This window comes from Saccopteryx leptura, chromosome 9 (assembly GCF_036850995.1).
Source record: "Saccopteryx leptura isolate mSacLep1 chromosome 9, mSacLep1_pri_phased_curated, whole genome shotgun sequence".
In the NCBI taxonomy this organism is placed as follows: domain Eukaryota; kingdom Metazoa; phylum Chordata; class Mammalia; order Chiroptera; family Emballonuridae; genus Saccopteryx; species Saccopteryx leptura.
The window spans coordinates 50,421,669-50,442,599 of NC_089511.1; the positions used below are offsets into that span (position 1 = coordinate 50,421,669).

General features: G+C 38.9%; 1 protein-coding gene across 3 annotated transcripts in view; it reads right to left on the reverse strand.

Moving 5' to 3' along the window:
• A1CF (APOBEC1 complementation factor) overlaps nucleotides 1-20,931 on the reverse strand; it is a 106,291-nt gene that overhangs the window by 13,659 nt on the left and 71,701 nt on the right. For all 3 annotated transcript variants that reach the window (XM_066349801.1, XM_066349800.1, XM_066349802.1), the window contains exons 6-8: nucleotides 14,733-14,897; nucleotides 9,131-9,228; nucleotides 4,411-4,681 (exon numbers count right to left, since the gene is read on the reverse strand). In XM_066349801.1, coding sequence (XP_066205898.1) covers nucleotides 4,411-4,681; nucleotides 9,131-9,228; nucleotides 14,733-14,897 — 534 coding nt within the window. The remainder of the gene's footprint in view (nucleotides 1-4,410; nucleotides 4,682-9,130; nucleotides 9,229-14,732; nucleotides 14,898-20,931) is intronic.

Consider the following 20,931-nt stretch of genomic DNA (forward strand, 5'->3'; position numbering starts at 1 on the left):
CTCAGTGCCAGGGCAACTTTGCTCCAATGGAGCCTTGGCTGCAAGAGGGAAAGAGAGAGATAGAGAGAAAGAAGAGGGGGAAGGGGGAAGAAGCAGATGGGTGCTTCTCCTGTGTGCCCTGGCCAGGAATTGAACCTGGTACTTCCATACACAGGGCCAACACTCTACCACTGAGCCAACTAGACATGGCAGTAGCATATAATTTTTCATCATTTTTTACTATGATCCTTTGTATATCTATGAAAGCTGTTGTAATTTACCCTCTTTCATTTTGGATTTTGTTTATGAGTTCTTTCTTTTCTTTTCTTAGTGAGTCTAGCCAGTGGTTTGTCAATTTTATTAATATTTTTAAAAGAACCAGCTCTTTGTTGTATTATTTTTTTCCATAGATTTTCTTCTCTATTTCATTTAGTTCTGCTCTAATTTTTACTATTCTTTTTTTTCTGCTGACTTTGGGTTGCCTCTGTTTTTTTGTTTTTGTTGGGTTTTTTTCTAGTTCCTTAAGATGTGATGTTAGGTTGTTTGCTTGGGATCTCTCATTTTTTTTTTTTTATTATTTTTTTTCTGAAGCTGGAAATGGGGAGGCAGACAGACTCCCGCATGCGCCCGACCGGGATCCACCCGGCACACCCACCAGGGGGCGATCCTCTGCCCATCTGGGGCATCGCTCTGTTGCGACCAGAGCCACTCTAGCGCCTGGGGCAGAGGCCAAGGAGCCATCCCCAGCGCCCAGGCCATCTTTTGTTCCAATGGAGCCTCGGCTGCGGGAGGGGAAGAGAGAGACAGAGAGGAGGGAGAGGGGGAGGGGTGGAGAAGCAGATGGGCGCCTCTCCTGTGTGCCCTGGCCGGGAATCGAACCCGGGACTTCCGCACGCCAGGCCGACACTCTACCACTGAGCCAACCGGGCAGGGCCGGGATCTCTCATTTCTTGATATAAGCCTGTAATGATATAAACTTTCTGCATCCTAGAAATTTTGATATGTTGTCTTGTCATTTTTGTTTGTATATAACTTTTGATCTCTGCTTTTATTTCTTCTTTGACCCATTTTTTAGAAGTATGTTGTTTAATATCCACATTTTTGTGGGTTTCTTTACTTCCTTTCTGCAGTTAAATTCTAATTTCAAAGCCTTATGGTTAGAGAATATGCGTGGTATAAGTTCAGTCTCCAAGTATGACTGTATTTTTGTCTGCTTCTAGTTTTAGATTAGTTAGTAGATGTCTCATATATTTTCGTGCTCCCTGGTTTGGTGCATATATATTAAGAAGTGTTAAATCTTCTTGATACAATGTCCCCTTTATCATTATGAAATGACCATCTTAGTCTCTGGTTAACTCTGTGGTCTTGAAGTCAGCATTGTCAGATTTGAGTATGGCCACATGTGCTTTTCTTTGGGTATTATTTGCTTGAAGAATCATTTTCCAGTCTTTCACTTTGAGTCTACTTTTGTCCTTGCAGCGTAGATGTGTCTCTTGGAAGCAGCATATGGTTGGGTTTTGCTTTTTAATCCAATCTACTACTCTGTGCTACTTTATTGGTAAGGTCAATCCATTTACATTAAGGGTAATTATTAACATTTGAGGATTTCCTTTAGCCATTTCATGTTTTGCTTTCTGGTAGCTCTGCATCTTGTTTGGTTCTTTTCTATTTTTTTCTGTCAGTTGTTTTTGCTTGGTGGTATTCCATACTTTTTTTTTCTCTCTCTTTTTTTTAAGCTATGTGTTTCAGTAGTGGCTTTTTTGTGGGTGATTACCATTAGGTTATTAAGAGAAAAATTGTCACTTACAAAAGTCTATTGTCTTATGCGTTCTTCTGTACTCCATCTTCCTTTATTACTGCTGATCTTTATCTTCTCCCTTTTTATGTTATTGTTGTCACAGATTATCCTTGTTTTATTGTGACCTTGGAATTTTTGGGGTTTTTTTTTTTTTTGTATTTTTCCAAAGTTAGAAGCAGGAGGCAGACAGACTCCTGCATGCGCTCGACTGGGATCCGCCTGGCATGCCCACTAGGGGGCGATGCTCTGCCCATCTGCGGCGTTGTTCTGCTGTAATTGGAGCCATTCTAGTGCCTGAGGTGGAAGCCATGGAGCCATCCTAAGCACCCGGGTCAACTCTGCTCTAATGGAGCCTTGGTTGTAGGAGGGGAAGAGAGAGAGAGAGAGGAAGGAGAAGGGGAAAGGTGGAGAAGCTGATGGGTGCTTCTCCTGTGTGCCCTGGCCGGGAATCAAACCTGGGACTTCTACACACCAGGCTGATGCTCTACCATTGAGATAACCAGCCAGGGCAAGGCCTTGGAGTTTTTTACTTGTAGTTTCTATTTGTTTTGTTCTTTGTATCTGGTTAAATAACCCCCTAGAGTATTTCCTACAGTGGGGGTTTTCTGGTGATAAATTACCTCGACTTCTCTATGTCTATTTTTATTTCTCCTTTATGTTTAACAGATAGCTTTGATGGATATAGTATTCTTTGCTGGTAATTTCTCTCTTTTAGTACTTTAAAAGTTTGGGTCCACTGTCTTCTGGCTTATAGAGTTTCTGCTGAGAAGTCCAATGATAACCCAATGGGCCTTCCTTTATATGTTATGTTCTTCTTTCCCCTTGCTGCCTTGAGAATTCTTTCTTTGCCATTGATATTGATTTTTAACAATTTCATTATGATGTGCCTTGGAGTAGGTCTGTTTGGGTTGATATAACTCAGCGTTCTGTTTATTTCTTTGATTTGAGGCTCTAACTCTTCTCATGGGCTTGGAAAGTTTTTATCAATTATTTGTTTGAATAGGCTCTCCATTCCCTTCTCCCTCTCATTTTCTGATATACTCATTATTCTTATATTGCCCTTTCTGATGGAGTCAGACAATTCTTGTAGAGCTCTCTCTTTTTTTTTAGTTTATGCATCTCTCTCTTCTTCTCTCTGTTGCATCTCTAATTGCCTGTTTTTGATGTCACTGATTCTCTCCTCTATCTAGAGTGTTCTGTTAGCTAAACTAGCTACCTCATTTTTCAATTCATGTATTGAGTTCTTCATCTTTATTTGGTTCTCCTTTTAAAGTTTCAATCTCCTTGGTGAAGTACTTTTTTGTTCATTAATTGAATTTTTGAGATCATTAAATTACGCATTAGTGTTTTCTTGCATCTCATTGAGTATATTAGAAATTCTATTTTTAATTCTCTGTCATTTAACTCCATGGTTTCCATGTAATTGAGATTTTTTATTCTGGATATTTTTCACTTTCTTTCTGAACTATGTCTCTGTCTTGTATATCCATGGTATTTGATTTCTTCTTCTTTGATGGCCGTTGAGAGTGGTATTGTTAAGCACTCTAACAAGAAACTTCAGTCCATTCAGTGTGTGGATCTTTCAGGCACACCTGTAGGCCAGCTGGAGTTCCTTTGGTGCATTATAGGTGTTCAATTTGTTGAAATTTCAAGGGGAGAGATCAGGAATATCTCTCATGCTGCCATTACTCTGATGTCATCTCTGTTATTTGCTTCTAAATCAAACCAAAGAATATACTTAAATACAGTTTGTTGTTGAATTGCCTTAACTGGTGTCATATTTGGAAAGTAGAACTAGGATTTTGTTGGCATCAGCCTCTTTCTAACAGAACCACCTGAAGGATCCTATTAGGCAGAGACAAACTAGTTTCTTAGAAATGAAAAAATATGCTTTCCTTATTTTCAATATTGCTTGAACTGACTGTGCTTAGAAAACTGCTTGAACATTTGGAATATTTATAAGATTCATTAGGAAAGATTTAAGGTTTAGCAGTCAGAATGAGTTTTTTCTCTTCTGTTTGTGCTTTACTATATAGTTAGCCATATTCTGAAGAGATAGGTTGATTTCCTTAATAATATGCCTTTTTAGAAAGCATAGCACATATATCTTGGGGGGAGGTAGAGAAGAGCATCTTACATATGTTGGAATATATTTATGATAATTTGTAATTTATGTATAAAGATGATGCTACTGAGTTACTATCAAATATACAAGTACCTTGACATGTTTTTGTTATTTGAGGTAATTGATTTTCATTGGACCATACTGTTCACACTTAGAAGTTTTGTAACAAGTCACATGTGACTGCAATATGGTGATGCAATGATAAGAGAGAAGTGAGTAATTGAAGACTTGAGATTTAGCTTGTGCAAATTTTATAGGTCTATGCAAAGACCAATTGTATGCATAGACTCATTTGCACTATACTGTGACCAAGTTTTCTTTCAATAACCAGTTGTAATGCGAAAAAAGATTCTATGGAATGAAAATAATTGATGTACTATTTGATTTTTAACAAACAATTTTTAGGTCCTTTTCTCCCAGTGGACTCATCCATTTTATCTAGGGCTATTGCAATACAAATCCTTTGAAATCATGAAGTTATTCTTAAGCAAGAGTTGATTAGTATTACCTCTAACAGAAGGGGCTCGGATAATGGTCCTGTGGCCAAAATGTCCTTTGGTGCTTGGGATATGAAGGCTAGGAATTGTGTAGGCCTGGGGGGCATAGAAGACAGGAGCTCCAAGATAGGTTGTAGTAGGATCATAAACATGGCCCAAAGAGTAGGTGTACTCCCCTTGCAGCATGGTGCCCCTTCCACCTGTGCCTCTGGTATACCTAACATAACTGTCCTTGTCCACTGGTTTGGCTAGGGTTACTTCAATGGGAGAACCATCCAGCACCTGTAATAAAGCAAGCAGTAAAAAGCAACATGAGAAGATGTGAATAAAACCAAATGTGGCTGAGCTCTTGTAATGCATTTCCTTCTGAGTTATACTATGTGCTGCTATGTGTATCGACTGTTTCAATTATATGTATTTGTCTCTTTATAAGTTAGCGTTTGTGTGTCAAATTTTCCCTTAATAGTTTTGTTGCTAAGTTGCATATAAGCTGCCAGCAGGTTTTCACAGTGATAAATTGGCCACCGTCCATTAAGATTTTGGTTATAAGTTTATTATCTGAAGATATTGAATTCTCTATCACCAAGGCAGAATTTTTTGTAATATTTTTCATGTGTTAAATTACATATTTACATAATTATAAAATTCTAAGACACTTTAGGTTACTTATGGGTGGAATATAATCTCCACTACCTACCAGAGTACAATGAAGTTGAAAGGAATCCAATAAAGAAATATTATCAATTATTAACATTTTGGACTGGGCAGCCCAGTTAGGCCTTTCTGGCTGCAAGCCAGCAAAACATCTTGCTCCTTAACTACACAATAAGAAACTTTACACTGGGAAGGAGGATAGGCTTAAAACTGGGGCCTTACTCAAGGAAGAGGAATCTATGAGGCTATTACATTGTCCTCCATATGTGCTTCTCTGTGAAGTAGACTTTCAGTCTGTTGAACAGGTAGGAACTAACAAACAGAGATGGTGGGACAGTATTGATGTTTCTCAAGTCAAGCACTTCTTAAAACTTGTCCTCAAGAATTAGTGAAGTGGTTCTATTCTGACACAAATTTTTGACATCGCAAACAGCTCCAGATAGTAGCTGAAAACAATAGTTGAAAATAAAAGCTGTGTATAGATTTATATGTGTGACTCACTTATATGTATCATTGGAATACACAAAAGACAAATATGGCTCTCGACAAATACTTGATAGATTAATGTATTTCTTATCAAGGAGGCAAAGTGTTGTGATAAACTTTTGTGGCTTCTTTCTAATAAGAATGTGATGGGCTGCTATTTTATATAAAGAAAAGAAATGATATAAAGTACTCCTGCAGGAATTCCCTTTCATAGTAGCTGAGTGTCACCCTTATTATCTAATGTCATGAGCAGTTCAGTAGTTTCTGGACCACTGAAATCTCCTGGAAAAGATTGTGTTTCATAGTCATCCAGGCCATTTTGTTCAGCCTCTGGGGCAACTTATCCCGGGTTCTCTGTTTCTACCCTACGTTTTAGTAGCAGGATCCAGTGTCAAAGATGTTGGAACACACTGAGAGAGAGAAGCCAGCTGATATTCAACTATGCTATGTTGCTGTTGAAGTAATTAGAAGAAATGGAGTATTGAAGTAATGAGGTAAATTTGGATAAAAGATTCTTTATATCATCGGTTCTTTCCTGAAGAAGATGAGAGACCTAAATAGGTCTTTGCTTATAAGCACTTTCATATCAAGAGAGACATTTGTAATGGAATGATTACATACTGTACAGTCAGATTTCTTATTATAATTGATTTTGTTTTGCAATTCTCTGTCACCCCAACAGTGTTTTACACTCAACATTGTATTTTAATTGTTTGGTTTAGACATTTCAAGAGCTAAAACAATATCTCAGTAATCTATATAGCTCAAGCTCAGCAAAATTTCTTGCATATCATAGACATTCAAAATTATTATAGAATAAATGAATAATTACATCCAAAGGTCAATTTATCACTTTTCTCTTCCAGTGGATTCTCTAACATTATTAGTCTAATTTCCCAAATTGAAAACCTATAATGATGCATTCTTTTTACTCACCCCTATATATAATCAGTTCCTGGTTTCTTTGAATTTCCCCCTTATAGTCCTATGTAGAGCCCTCTTCTACATTCCATTCTCACCTGAGTTCAAGCTCTATTCCTTCCTATTTGTGTGACTGTAGTAACTTTTTAACTAGTTCCAATTATATCTCCTGGTCTACTATATAAAAATTCAACTCTCAGTAGGTTCATTTTCTTTTCTTTTTTTTCTTTTTCTAAATGAGAGGAAGAGAGATAGAGATAGACTCCTGAATGTGGAATGACATGTATTTACCTAGCAATCCCTATCTGGGACCATGCTCACAACTGAGCTATTTTTAGTGCCTGAGGAGGAGACTCCACAGAGCCATCCTCAGTGCCCAGGACTGATATACTTGAACCAGAGCCATGGCTGCAGGAAGAGAAGAGAGAGGGTGAGAAGGGGGAGGGGGAAGAGGAGAGGGTGGAGAAGCAGATGGTTGCTTCTCCTATGTGTCACGTCCAGCAATTGAACCAGAAACATTTACATGCTGGCCCAATGCTCTACCCTGAGCCAACGGGCCAGGCTTGGTTCATTTTATTAAATTTTAAACATGATTATTGTTTCACTGCACAAAAACTTTGTCTCACCTTGTTTAACAAGTTAAATATAAATATCCATATGTATACTCAAAAGCTTTTATAGTTCCCAGGCACACTTATTTTTTATTTTCCCATACCATATTATAGTAAAATATAATTATAATTTTAGTGCATATTTAATAATAATATTAAATATATATTTAGCTCCAAAGTATATGTGTTCGTTGCTTTAAAAATATCTAGCTATAAATATATATAGCTTTAAAATTGGGAAAAATTTGAATACTTTTTCATTGTAATTATTCAAATGTTTTTAATTATTCATGAATTAATCATAAATTAGCAGTTAATTACAAAATCATATAATAAATAATCATAAATTAGCATTCAATTCAGCAATCATTATGTATACTTGGGGATGGTTTTCAATTAAAAAAAATCTAACCTGCTAATTATTTTCATAGTAAGAACATTTTTATGATATTTAATGTAATAATCAACGATGGTAAAAGAATGTTTTGCTGCATAGACACATTAAATATGCATTAATTTTGCTTTGCAGTTTTCTTTTTGTGTTTTGAAGTCAGTCCTTTTCCTTAGGACTCTATCGTTTCTGTAGATCCTGGAGGAAGGAGCTCTTATGCCTGGGCCCCACTGTATCTGAAGGGCATATGCTAGGAGCGCCTCCATTTGCCTTCCAGATCTACTGCCCGCTGGGCTCTAGCCTCTATGCTCTGGGGTGGGAGGTCCTCCTCAGAGCTCCTGGGCATTCTGGATTATGAATAGGTTTGGCCCATGCAGAGTCCTGGCAGGAGATCAGTGAGAGAAATAGCAGTAAGTTCAGACTATTTCTTCTTCTGGCTCCCTCTCTGATAGATCACCTTAACCTGAATGTGTGTCTTGATCAAAGATCACTACTTCTCTCAAAGAGACCCTGCTTTATACAATCCTCTCTTCTTTAGGTTTTAGTAACCTTCTCCAGCTCCTTGTCCCTTGGACTCCTTGTATGCCATGAGCCCTAGGTTCCTGTCCTATCTCTTTTGATTCTCCTACTCCACGCCCATGCCTTTGTAACTGGTCTCTTTGCCCTCTGTGTTTTGTTAGGACAGGCAGATGCAAAACCTGACAGGTAAAACAGTCCTATGTGTATTATGCTTTTACCAAATTGGTCTGCTTTTACTGTTCTCCAATCATATTTTGCTCTTTTTAAATTCTGTGCCTCTGTCTAAGATTGCCGCTCCTTTTCCATGTTTTTTCCTTTAAAATTCTGCCCAATTTTTATGGCTTCTTTTAGCCTCTTCTCATATCCATGAAGAATTTCTGATTATGAACCATACCTCCTTATTTTGAACATTCTCACCACTTTATATACCTATATGTATATAGGTATATATATTCTATGAAACCTATCTGATTCTTTGCAAAGGCATTTGTGACTTGTCTTATTCTTCCAGAAGACTTTTAACTCTTTGTTTGGCTTGATATTTTTGTACCCCAGACATTATTTAGCATGATAAGTGGTCTATGGAAACTTTTAAATGTGTATTGGTTTGATAAGTGAATATATTGGTTTCTATATATAAATCAAAAGTAAGGATATAAAATTTAGTTTTTCTTCAGACATTATTCTCGGCAAGGTGAAGATGTTCTAAGGCTTCCAGATTTGGAAGATCAAACGCTGAGGGAAGAATAACAGCTACCTTGATATTTTTTTCTGATCATCAGCCTCTAAAATACTGCACAACAAAAGTAATAATGTCTGTGAAGTAATGAGTGAAAATTGCAATGGGGGAAAACGCCTTGAAATAATCTATCTCAGTACCCTCTTTTTTTTTTAAACTTTTTTTTCTTTTAGAGAGTACCTTCTTTTTAAAAAACCCCCGAAGGCTAGCAACTTGCCAGAATCAGCCAAAATTAGAAAGAGTTGGACATACAAAAACATGTTCATTGTACTTTCGATCACTTTTCTTTTGTTCATCTGCAATGGACTGAGGTCAGTGATGGAGAAAGCCCAAGTGAGATGGACTCGCAGGATTGTTCTTTTGAATAAAATTTTTACACCAAACATATTTCTTTCTTTGTCCTACATTACCTTCCCATTTAAAGCTTTCATAGCCTCAATTGCGTCTTCTCGGTTATTGAAGTGCACGAAAGCATAGTCTCGGATTTTCTTCACCCTCTCTACAGCACCTGTAAATAGAGTGATAGTATTATTAAAATGTGTTAAAGAATATTGTTGCTTGCTCAATTTTAAAAATAAACCTTTGCCTAGAGTGAGGTTAAGGTGGAAACTTGTTTGACATTAACTTGTCGGCAGTTTAGCATGACTTTTACCCTCTGTTAGTTCTATTCGTTTGGGTGTATCTTGACAGACCTAGTTTTCTTTTCCTATGCTAGGTTTGCAGAGATAATGTAGGATGGGATCTTATTCAGGGGAAATAAAAAGAGAAGATAGATGATCCTTTCTTTCTCCCGCATCAAAGTTCAGTTATTCTCTTAGATCCAAGGTCACAAAGCAATTTGAGCTTCTACTCTACTATATGGTTCAATAGTTATAAACTCTCTTCCTTTGGAATAATGATAGTGCTGTAATATAAGGATAATTTTAAAACATTGCAGTCCTTTTCTTCTCTTTCCCCTTGGCATTCAACCCTTGACTTCTGATGACAATGGTTGTACAGAGCAAGATTGTCTCATCAATTTGAGGAAATAAAGTTATCTGAGATCATGAAGCATAGGATGTGTAACTAACTGAATTCCAACATGGTCTCTTTATCCCTTTAGTGTCAGGTGGGGTAATTTTGTTCCTCTAACCCATGGCTTGTCTTGGTAATTGAGAAGTAAGAGGTGGGTCATGAAGACCTCTACCCTTCCCATCTTTGCTACATTTATTCTTCAGTGCCATCCTCCATCTTGGCTCTCCTGGACTGTTAGCACCCTGAGAACAGCATCTGCTTCAGAGGCATCTTGGTTTAGTCTTCACCCAGTTTCTAATTGGCGCCTTGTGTATAGGGGCCGCTCCGTAAATATACATGGAATAAGCAAATATATCAGTCAATTCACACTCTAACTTCTATCATCTACATTAGTTGGATGGCATTTCAGATAATAATTTAGATGTTCTAAAATCCATTGTGCACATGTTGAAGTTGACTTTCATTTTTGAACAATAATGTCCTCTCATACCTGATTTTAGAAATTTTGATATATGAAAATCTAGCCTCACAAAACAGACAAATGAGAAAGTTTGTCTCATAAAAGCTGTTTTTCTCTAACTAGTATTCACCACCTGACTTATTTTACTGTCTTGCTTCTTTAGTGTGTAGGAATTTCATCATTTGGCAGAAGCAGAGGCAAAACAAAATCAGTGACAATCCATTGGCAATGAAGTAAAAGACTCTGGAATCATAATTGAAAAAAATATTACTTTGCTCATTATCAATTTGTCAGCAGTCATCAATTACTGGAAGAGAAACCCACCTGCAATCTAAAGATAAGATTATCAGAGGCCCAGGGTTCTCCAGGTGTGGTCCTGAGACTAGCAGTATTAGCTTCAGCCCAGCACTTAATAGAAATGGAAATACCTGGGCCCACCCACAGACCTGCTAAATCCAAAAGGCTAGAGGCAGGTCTAGTAATCTGTTTTAATAAGCCTTCCAGGTGTTTCTGACACCAAACTGTTTTAGGAAAATCAAATTCAGTAGAGTGGCTATAAATAGAATGTTAGCAGATACCCTTAGGCTACACTGGGATGAACATATATTTTTAGGCCCCACTTTCTGTTCAGATCGTCAGTTATTTTTCTGAGTGGCATTATACTATTTTAAGGTTAACCAGGGTTAAAATAATATATGATCAAATATTTGCCAGGAATGCTCTGATTCCTCTGAGGGATCTAAGCACATCTTTCCCCCGGAAAGGAACCTGGTTGGCTCTTACTATTTTTATATAATTAATAGGGCCTGGTCATGCATCTCTTTTCAACATGCAGACTGGGAAAGCTGATAAGCAGTAACTAAGAAAAGAAGCAGCTTTTTAGTAGTTTCTCATTTCAGTCCTTTCCAAAGAAAGGTAATGTTTTAAGTAGATAAAAATAAGAAATATTATTCATTCCAGGAAAGTAGAGAGTTAACAAAAAGTTGGGGTGGTGAGGAAGTATTAGTTATACACACACATCAGTTCTTTTATTTTTTTATTTTTATTTTTTGTATTTTTCTGAAGCTGGAAACGGGGAGAGACAGACAGACTCCCACATGCGCCCGACCGGGATCTACCCGGCATGCCCACCAGGGAGCAACGCTCTGCCCACCAGGGGGCGATGCTCTGCCCCTCCGGGGCGTCGCTCTGTTGCACCTGGGGCAGAGGCCAAGGAGCCATCCCCAGCGCCCGGGCCATCTTTGCTCCAATGGAGCCTCGGCTGCGGGAGGGGAAGAGAGAGACAGAGAGGAAGGAGAGGGGGAGGGGTGGAGAAGCAGATGGGCGCTTCTCCTGTGTGCCCTGGCCGGGAATCGAACCCGGGACTTCTGCACGCCAGGCCGACGCTCTACCACTGAGCCAAACGGCCAGGGCTCACACATCAGTTCTTATGCCCACAACTGCATCAACTTTCGGATCTCAGCTTACATGTCACTTCACCTAAACATGAGTCTTCTGTGCCTCCCAAGAGTAGACTGTCATTCCTGTTATTCTTCTGGAGCATCTTAAACTCCTCCCACACACACATCACATTTGTTAGCCCCTCCCACTGTGCCTGGCATATAGGAACTACTAAAGTAATGACAGTTGAATAAATGAGTGAGTGAATGGAGTAAGGGTGGGCATGGGGGTCACAAAGTTATTAAGAAGTAGCTCTTAACCCAGGCATGGCCAACATACGGCCTACGATTAAATTTTTAATATTATCTGCTACTTTAAAATCTCAGCTACTCAGAAGCAGAAGTGTCTTTGATTATTGGAAATCGAGATATTTAAGAAGATAGTGATATGTGGAAAAGTATTCCACATGTGACTAATCTAGGGTTAACTTCCAATAATTGGTCTAAGGGATTCATGATACTTCTTTGTTTTTAAATAAATTTCCATTAATAAGATTTATAACTTTTGTACTCGTCTGTACTCGATATGAACTGTTTGTTAGCGGTGATGTGAAACCCATATTCTTTTAGGTGGAGTTTGCCAGTGTCCATCCAAGGTCAAAGAATTGGTTATTTTTGTGGTCAAGTGTGCTGAATCAAGGGGCATTGTAGCATAGACAATAGCTGCGGTTGATAACTGAAAACGTGTCCAGGCTGTTTGTAAAGCGAAATAATTGTTTTATTTGCAATGTAACCCCTTCAAGCTCATTCTGTTAATTAAATATTATTTCAATTGATTGCAATACAGTTTGGATATTTATAAGGTATGTAATTATATTTTTATTAAAATAATATTGTACAGTAAACTTTTTTCACTCATATTTATTCATAAGCAAATTACATAATAAAATTTTGTTTACTTAAACAAATTGTTTTTTTTGTTTTGTTTTGTTTTGTTTTTTGTATTTTTCTGAAGTTGGAAACGGGGAGAGACAGTCAGACAGACTCCCGCATGCGCCTGACCGGGATCCACCTGGCACACCCACCAGGGGCAACGCTCTGCCCACCAGGGGGCGATGCTCTGCCCCTCCGGGGCGTCACTCTGCCGCGACCAGAGCCACTCTAGTGCCTGGGCAGAGGCCAAGGAGCCATCCCCAGCGCCCGGGCCATCTTTGCTCCAATGGAGCCTTGGCTGCGGGAGGGGAAGAGAGAGACAGAGAGGAAGGAGGGGGGGGGGTGGAGAAGCAAATGGGCGCTTCTCCTATGTGCCCTGGCCGGAAATCGAACCCGGGTCCCCCACACGCCAGGCCGACGCTCTACCACTGAGCCAACTGGCCAGGGCCAACAAATCGTTTTTGTATTTAACATTTTTTAATTTTAGTATTTTGTCCAGCCCATGAAAAAAGTTTTCTTTCTAATCTGACCCGGGGGCAAAAACTGTTGGCCACGCCGGTCTTAACCAGACCTGGATTCAAATTCAGTATTTGCTACTTGCTAGCTTTATGATCCTGGGCAAGTTACTTAATTGCTCTGGGTCCTAGTTTACTAATCTAAGAAATAATTTAAGTAATAAAGTAACGTATATCACAGGGTTGTTGTGAGAAATGCATGCCATGTGCCATGAAAGTGCCCACTGCGGTGCCTGGCCCACCGTGAGGCAGTCAGGCATTTGCAGTCTCTGCAGTAGTTATGGATTTCTAGCCTGGATTGGAGCCACGCTGCATAATAAAGTGGTGGGAAAGGCAGAGTTTCTGAAGGCTAGAAACGGACAGATCTCTGGTGAAGGGATTTTAAATCTTTAAAAAGTGAGAAATGATATCTTGACTAATCAGCTCAAACTGTTACACCTGACACAGCGCCCAGAGTTGGAAATGGGCAACATGACTATGTAAAGTGAATATTCTCGGGCAGTTTTAACATAATGGCACCAAGGTCTGTCTTGATCCACCAACGAGAGATTTACTGCCTAGAGACATGAACATTCTCACTTATGGAAAGGTGTTGCCACAGTGATAAATTTAGGTTAGAATGTCTTCTAAGACACTATAATCCTAATAGATAGTCTGCTAAACAATGTGACCCACAGTCCAAATATTTGGGAAATTCGGCATCTTCCATTTCTTCTTTTGGAGACTTCTAAAGCCTCTTTGTAGGTCAAGGATTATGATCAGTTCCACAATGAAAAGAAATCAGTTTAATTTTGTTGAATCTGGTGTTTACAAACTGATTCCAGTAACATCTGCTAAGAGTTTATAGAACTAATGTTCCTCAGAACTGGCTTTGGGAAATGCTTGTTGGGACACTGTTTCTGGAAATGCTTTACCTGACGCAGTGTTGTAGCTCCTACATGAGAAAAAGGGATGGGAAGGCAATCTCATGACTTCACACTGACACTGAAAAGTATTGAGAAGATGAGCAGCAACTAATTATTCCCTTCTACCATCCTCTATTCTTTTCCCTTCTTCACCCAAATAAGTTTCCTAGAATTCATTGTCACCTATTTTTGTACCCAAAGTCACAGTCATATGCCATGAGACTAGCGGGTCCTAAGTGGGGGTACTTTTGCCCTTTCTGTTACATTTGGCAATGTCTGGAGACAGTGTTGATTATTATATCTTGGAGGTTGCTACTGGCATCTAGTGGGTAAAGGCCTGGAATACTGTGAAATATCCTATAAGGCACAGGACAGACCTCCACTATAAAAAATTATCTGGTTCCAAATGTCAAGCGTACTGAGGTTGAGAAACCCTGCATTAATTTATAGGTACAGCCATGGATTCATTAATACAGTAAGTATTTATGGAGTATCGACTATATCTCATAGACAGGAGCTGAAGAGACAATAAAAATAAAAGGAACTCCTGAATTTATAGTTTAGTGAAAGAAATATGTATTCATTAAATAATCACATGGATAAAAGGTAAAATTATAATGTTGATAAATGTTGTAGGACTATATGTCCCTTTTCTAATCTAAAGGTAGGAATATAGTTTAGTAGTCTGCATGCAATTATAAATAAGATAAATGCAAGCTATCACATTTAAAGTTATGGAAGTCATCATAAGCATAAGTGTTTTTAATGTACATTTTGAAAAAGCACTGTTCTATAATATGTCTTACCTGGTTTAATATTGTTGAATTCTTTTTCAATCATCTCTTCGGAGGTAGATAGCATTAGGTTTCTTACGTATAGGATTTTCACTGAAGACATTGTGTCTTCATCAACTTCTACTTCTGGTTCTGCCCAATCTACTGCAATAGGGTGTCCCCATAATTGAATTCTTCCTGTTGAAAAGAATTACAGGTACGATTAATTATGTATAAATCAGGACAACATTGTCTCAGTTCAGACTGGTCACCTTTGAAATAGACCTGACTGTTAAGGTCTTGACTGAACAAGGAGAGCAATATTAAAAGAGGTGATTATTGATTTTAAGAGACATTTCAAATAAATGTAGGAGCTGGCTAGAAAGGAGTTCTGTATGATAAGTTGCTTATTATAATTATAAAGGGAACTAGGATGTGGTTTGAAACTGAATAGAAATGAGGCAGTGATGGGCATGTTTGGATCTCAAAACAGCTCCACAGGGTGAAGGTAGATGTTAGTGAGACAGCAAAATGGGAGAAAAGAAAATAATGGATTTAGGGCACAGACATCAAGTCTGACTTCACAAAATACATTGGTATCTTGAGATACGAACAGACCAACATACGGATTTTTTAAAGATACGAGCTGTGACTTGGTCCATATTTTTGTTTGAGATCCAAGTGAAATTCCGAGATATGAGTCATGATTTGGGAAGCTGCCGCTAGTTGGCGGGTTGGCACATGGATCCAGTATCGGCAGCACAACACCAGCATCTTGTTCTTTCTCACGTGTTCCCCGCAGAATCAAGTAGAATCTCGTGTGCTGTACTCATTCTTGCATCATTTTTGCATTTTTTACTAATTTTTTTTGTGTGCTATCATGGGGCCGAAGAAAGTGAGTGTAAAGGACAGTGGTGAGAAGAAGAAGAGAATGATGTCGATAGAAGTAAAGCAAAAAATAATAGAAAAACATGAGCGTGATGTACGAGTGATTGAACTGGCAAGGCTGTACGACCGCAAACATCTACAATTTGTACCATCCTTAAACAAAAGGATGCCATCAAAAGCGCAAATCCTAAATAACACTTTTTTCTTTTATTTCTTATATTTTGTTGTGCAAAAGTATACATGTGTGTTTCTTAGTTAAAAACATGTCTTTTTTTATAATTTAGGATGCTTTGGGGATGTTTCACAGGGCTGGAATGGATTAAATCAATTTCAGTTATTTTAAATGGGAGAAATTTGTTTGATATACGAGTTGACTGACTTACGAGCTCGGTTACAGAATGAATTAAATTCGTATCTCAAGGTACCACTGTATTAGAAAGGTCACTAGGAAGTATTTCTGCTGCAGTTGGAATTTGTGTGGCTAGGTGCTACCAACTGTGCCGTTTAAAAAATAGTACACGGACACAGGTAGGCAGGGCTCAGACACCCCTAGTTTGTTCTCTGTCTGTTTCACTTGGTCAGGGCTCAAAACCACTATCTTCTCTCCTAGTTCTTTCTCTTTCAGAACATGTACAACTTGTGAATCTGGAGAAAAACAATTTCTTAAAAATCCAATTAAGAAAAAAAGGACAATGGAAGAGTTTATATTAACAAATTGAACTCTTCTCAAAAGGTTAGTTGTTATCCAGGATATATATATATATATATATATATATATATATATATATATATATATATATATATATATATATATTTGTATTCCTATACATTGCAGCTTATCGAGTGTCTTGCACTATACTGTGTGTTTCCCATGTGCCATCTCAGTCATCTCACAGTAACTCTATGGGGAGGGGAATGACTTAATTTTATAGACAAGGCAATAAACTTTTGAGAGAATAACTTGTCTCAACTTTTTTCACTTCTTCACTGCTCTTATTTTGGTACTCAGCCCCTGTACCCCTACACAGAGCAGATCAATGTTGAAGTGATGAGAGGAGGGTGCAGGTCAGTCAATTTCAAATTTGATAGAACATCTTTGTTTTTTTGTTAATTGTTACAGAACAGGCTATATTTGGGAAGCAATGAAAAGCTCGAGGGAGCAAAATCAGAAATGCTTAGTATTGCTAAGGGCTTAATTGTTTAATTATTACACATGGGAGGCCATTACTTTCAATCAAAATGCATCTTTTTATTCTTTGAAAAGTATTCAGTGAAAACATCTGTGGCACTGACATTCTAAAACCCAAGAATAAACTCATGCTAATGAATTAGCTGATCCTAGAGACCCTGGCTCTTGCTACCCCAGCTGGCTAGGTATCTTGTTCTGCATTTCTTTTCATAAGATAGTTATTTTTCATTACTTCCCCCATCTACTCCTTCCTTTCCATTCCTTTCCATTTCTTCTGCTTTCCTTCCCTTCCTCTTCCATGCTTTACAAAGACTTTGCTGTTTGTCTTATTCCAAGATCCCAAGATTTTTGTAGGCCAGTAGTTCTAAATCTTGGTCCCACATTGGAAGAGTTTTAAAAGATACTGAAACCTGGGTTCAACACATGGTGTGCTGGATCCAGTTCCTAACCACTTGCAATAATAGATTGTTAAAATTTCAGAACTGTGTAAGCCAGTTATCACCTTCCTAGCTTGAAATCAACCACAGTGGAAGTGTTAATACCATGGAAATTGCTATGAATCAGGACTTTTGATTTCTTCCTGGGAGTTGGTGGTTAAGGATTTACCAGCTCATAACTGACCCCTGGATTCTGCTTCCCAAATCTAATATAAGTGGTCTGGGCTTCAGGACTCGTATAAGCACCTCAATTCATTTTAACATGCAGCCAAGGTTGAGAACGACTGTTTTGCACACTGGCTTTTGCCTTCCCAGCCTGGGACCATGGTTAAGTCATTCAGGAGCCTGAAGATTTTCAAAAGGCTATAATGGACAGAAGGGAGAGGAGGTATAGGAAGCAGTGATCTCCACAAACATCCCTGTGGAAGTCAGTGCTGTTGAGTGATTTGGGAGCATACGCTTTGAGGTAAGACAAGTTCAAATATCAGATCAGTGATCTTGGCTAGGAAACATTACCTTTCTAAGCCTCAATTTCCTCATCTGTAAACTGGATAATAGAAGTACCTCCTTATTAGGGTTGTTGTAAAGACAACAAAAGAGCATGACAGATATAAGGGACTTAGTTGATCACTTTTCAATAATAATTCAAAAATGCACTCTCCTCAATTTTTTTTGGTTTATTTTCATGTATGTATACTTTCTACAGAATATGTGCTCTGAGTGCAGTGTTTGGGTATGTTGTTTTTTGTTTTGTTTTTTTTTTAGAATCTTTCATATCATTTAGAAGAGAGTAAGGTATATTGTAGGTGCTTAGCAAATTTTTCCATTATGACTGATCCCAATGTGGTCTTATTTACCTCCCATGCAGGTGAATGTCAAGAATTATTAGTTGATGTATTTAGCAGTGAATCAACAAATTTGGATGTATAATAGAATCATCTGGAAAACTTAAAACACCAGTTCCCCAATCTGCACTCCAGAAAAGCAGATTCAGTTTATTAGAGGTTAAATTGGGTACTGGTATTGTTTAAAAATCTGCTTGTGTGTTTCAAATTTGTGGCTCATGATGGAAAATCATTGCTTTAGACTTACAGTCTCAAGAGCAATGGAATCCAGTGGAACCCTGGGAACTTGTTATAAATGCAAATTATCAGGCCCTACATCAGACCGATTGAGTCAGGAATGCTGGTGGGGGTCAGCAATCTGCTTTAGCAAGCCCTGCAGATGATTCTGATGTAGGCAAGCCACTGTTAGAACCTTTTACTTGAGCATTCTTACTATTCTATAGTAACCTCTGAGTAGGATGCAACAACTTTATTCCACACATAGCTCAGCAAGGATGCATTTTGTCAAATGAGAGCTGCCACTCTTAATAGGAGGTTAGGGAATCAATATATCACTTTAGACACAATTTTCTCTGTTTCCATGTCTTGATCAACTAACAAAGAAAAGCTTCTTGTGGGCCTTGTGTACCGTTACTTAAGGACCTCTTTATTCTTTAAAGCTCTTCAGAAATCCTTTGTTGTTGTTAAAGCTATGGTGGGTTAATAGATAGAGTGTCCACATGGATAATAGATTTTACTTGCAGGGCTCAGTAGAAATGACACGATTTGCTGAAGCGGAAACTGGCTTATTCAACACTGTGCCTCATCTTGTTAATCTGCTGATGAGCCAGTCTGACAAAGATCCAGTGGAACAAAATTTGACTCAGCTGAAGCCAATTTAAAGTGTCACAGGTGAGAGAAATGGCGCTGTGAGGAGCGCAACTGACAAATCTCACCAAAATTTCAACAAGTTCATCAACCAGAGACAGGAAAATCTATCCTTGGAGCGTCTGGGAGTACCACACACTGAAAACGAAGGTATGATTGAGCGAAAAATTTACTATATATATATATATATAATCAACCCTGAAGAAAATAAGATGGAGAAAGGAACACTCCGCCTTTCTCACTAACCTGAGCAAAGGCTGCTTTCACTTGGAACTGAGATAAAAAAAGGGGGGGGGGGCTAAGGGTGTGGAGGAAGCTAGGCTGCAGCACAGACCTGCAAGCCAAGGAAAGAGTGTGCCTGTGGTGTCTCATCCCACGCCGGTCCCTGGCAAAGACAGGCGAGCAGCAGCTGCCAGCGGCGCACGGGGTGTGCGCCAAAGCGAACTTCCCTATGCTGGAGCTTCTCTGGGGGTGGGGCACCTCACCCAGCCATTCAGTTAACAATCAAGCATTGGAGGAGGGGCACACAGGCAGCTTGCAGTCCTTCCTGGAGCAGATCAGCGGATCCAGTCACTGAAATAGCTTAACCCACAGTCTGCTCACCTCCCAACTGACCTACACGGCTCTAACTGACAAGATCTCTCTCAGTTCAGCGATCTAAGACAAGAGGCATGATATTTTTTAGTGCCTCTTGCTAAAGGGGTGAGGGCAACTTCTGATTGGCAGAGCTTTCATACTCAGGGATATACGCTAAACAGAGGGACATGGCAGATGTTGGGACCTCCTGTACTGCAGGCAGTGACTAGGGCATCTTTTTCCCAGCCAAAACAGGCTACAAAGTGCAGAAAGCCTGGGGACAGTGGTCCCACAGAGTGCTAGGCATGCTGAACAGGCCTGGAGGTGCATAGAAAGTCACCTTGAGAGCAATTGGCTCCCAGCCCCGCCTGATTACACTGGCGGCTCTGACTGCCAGAGCCTTACCCAGAGCCCTGTGTCGAGTGGAGATAGAGTGGGGATTTGCCAGCTCTTTGAGCCTCTTACTCCCCAGGCAGAGGCAGCAGCAGCCTCATAGCTGGATCATCAGGCTGCTAATTCAGGAAGGAGAGACTAGGAGAGAGGCTCCGGGAAAATGGACTCTCTCATTGTCGGAGCCTGCAAACGCTAACAAGCCTTGACTATCAACGAGACTGAATCCTAATATATGACATCACCGTAGAATCCTATCAACTGCAAATCTCTACATAAGTGTGCCACAGGGGTAGAGCCTGGGGTACAGAGTCACCAACCAGGAAGAGGGAGAAGAAAGAAAAAGGAAGAAGTTAACATCTCAAAATCAAGAAAAATCCACAGACTTTATAACTTGTTCCACTATTTTTTTTGTTTCTTTCATCTTCTTGCCTTTATTATTATTATTTCTATTTCCTCCACCTTGGTCCTTTTATTCTCTGCCCGTCTTATTCTTTCCTCTTCTTGAACTACACTACCCATAAGTGTTACATTTTCCATTTTTTTTTCTTTTCTTCTTCCTTTCTCTCCATGAGGGTTATACTCCAAAAACCTTAACTCTCTCTCTCTGTTTTTGTTTTTTTTCTTTTTTCTTCCCCTTTTTCTTCTTTCTCCCTCTCTACTAGTTTCTTCTTTTCTTCTTTTACTTTTCCTCTCATTCAATCCTCAATCACAAACAAATTATTTTATTTGGGACTCAAATTTTTTTGTGGCACTTTAGGTGCTTTTTATTTCAACTTTTAACTCATTAGCACTCCTCCCAACCCTGGCTCTTCTTTCTATCTAGTTTTTTCTCCATTTAATACAATAGTATTTTTTTTCTTTTTCCTTTTTCCCTCTTATCCATCTCATTATATCTTTTAGTCGACCATCACTTACAAGCAAATCATTTTATACTTGACCCAAATTTTTTCCTTTTTTGCATTTTGTGGGTCTCTACCTCCTTTTTTGCCACTTGAACATTTCCCCCCAACTCAAGCCCTCCATTATAGGCAGTTTTT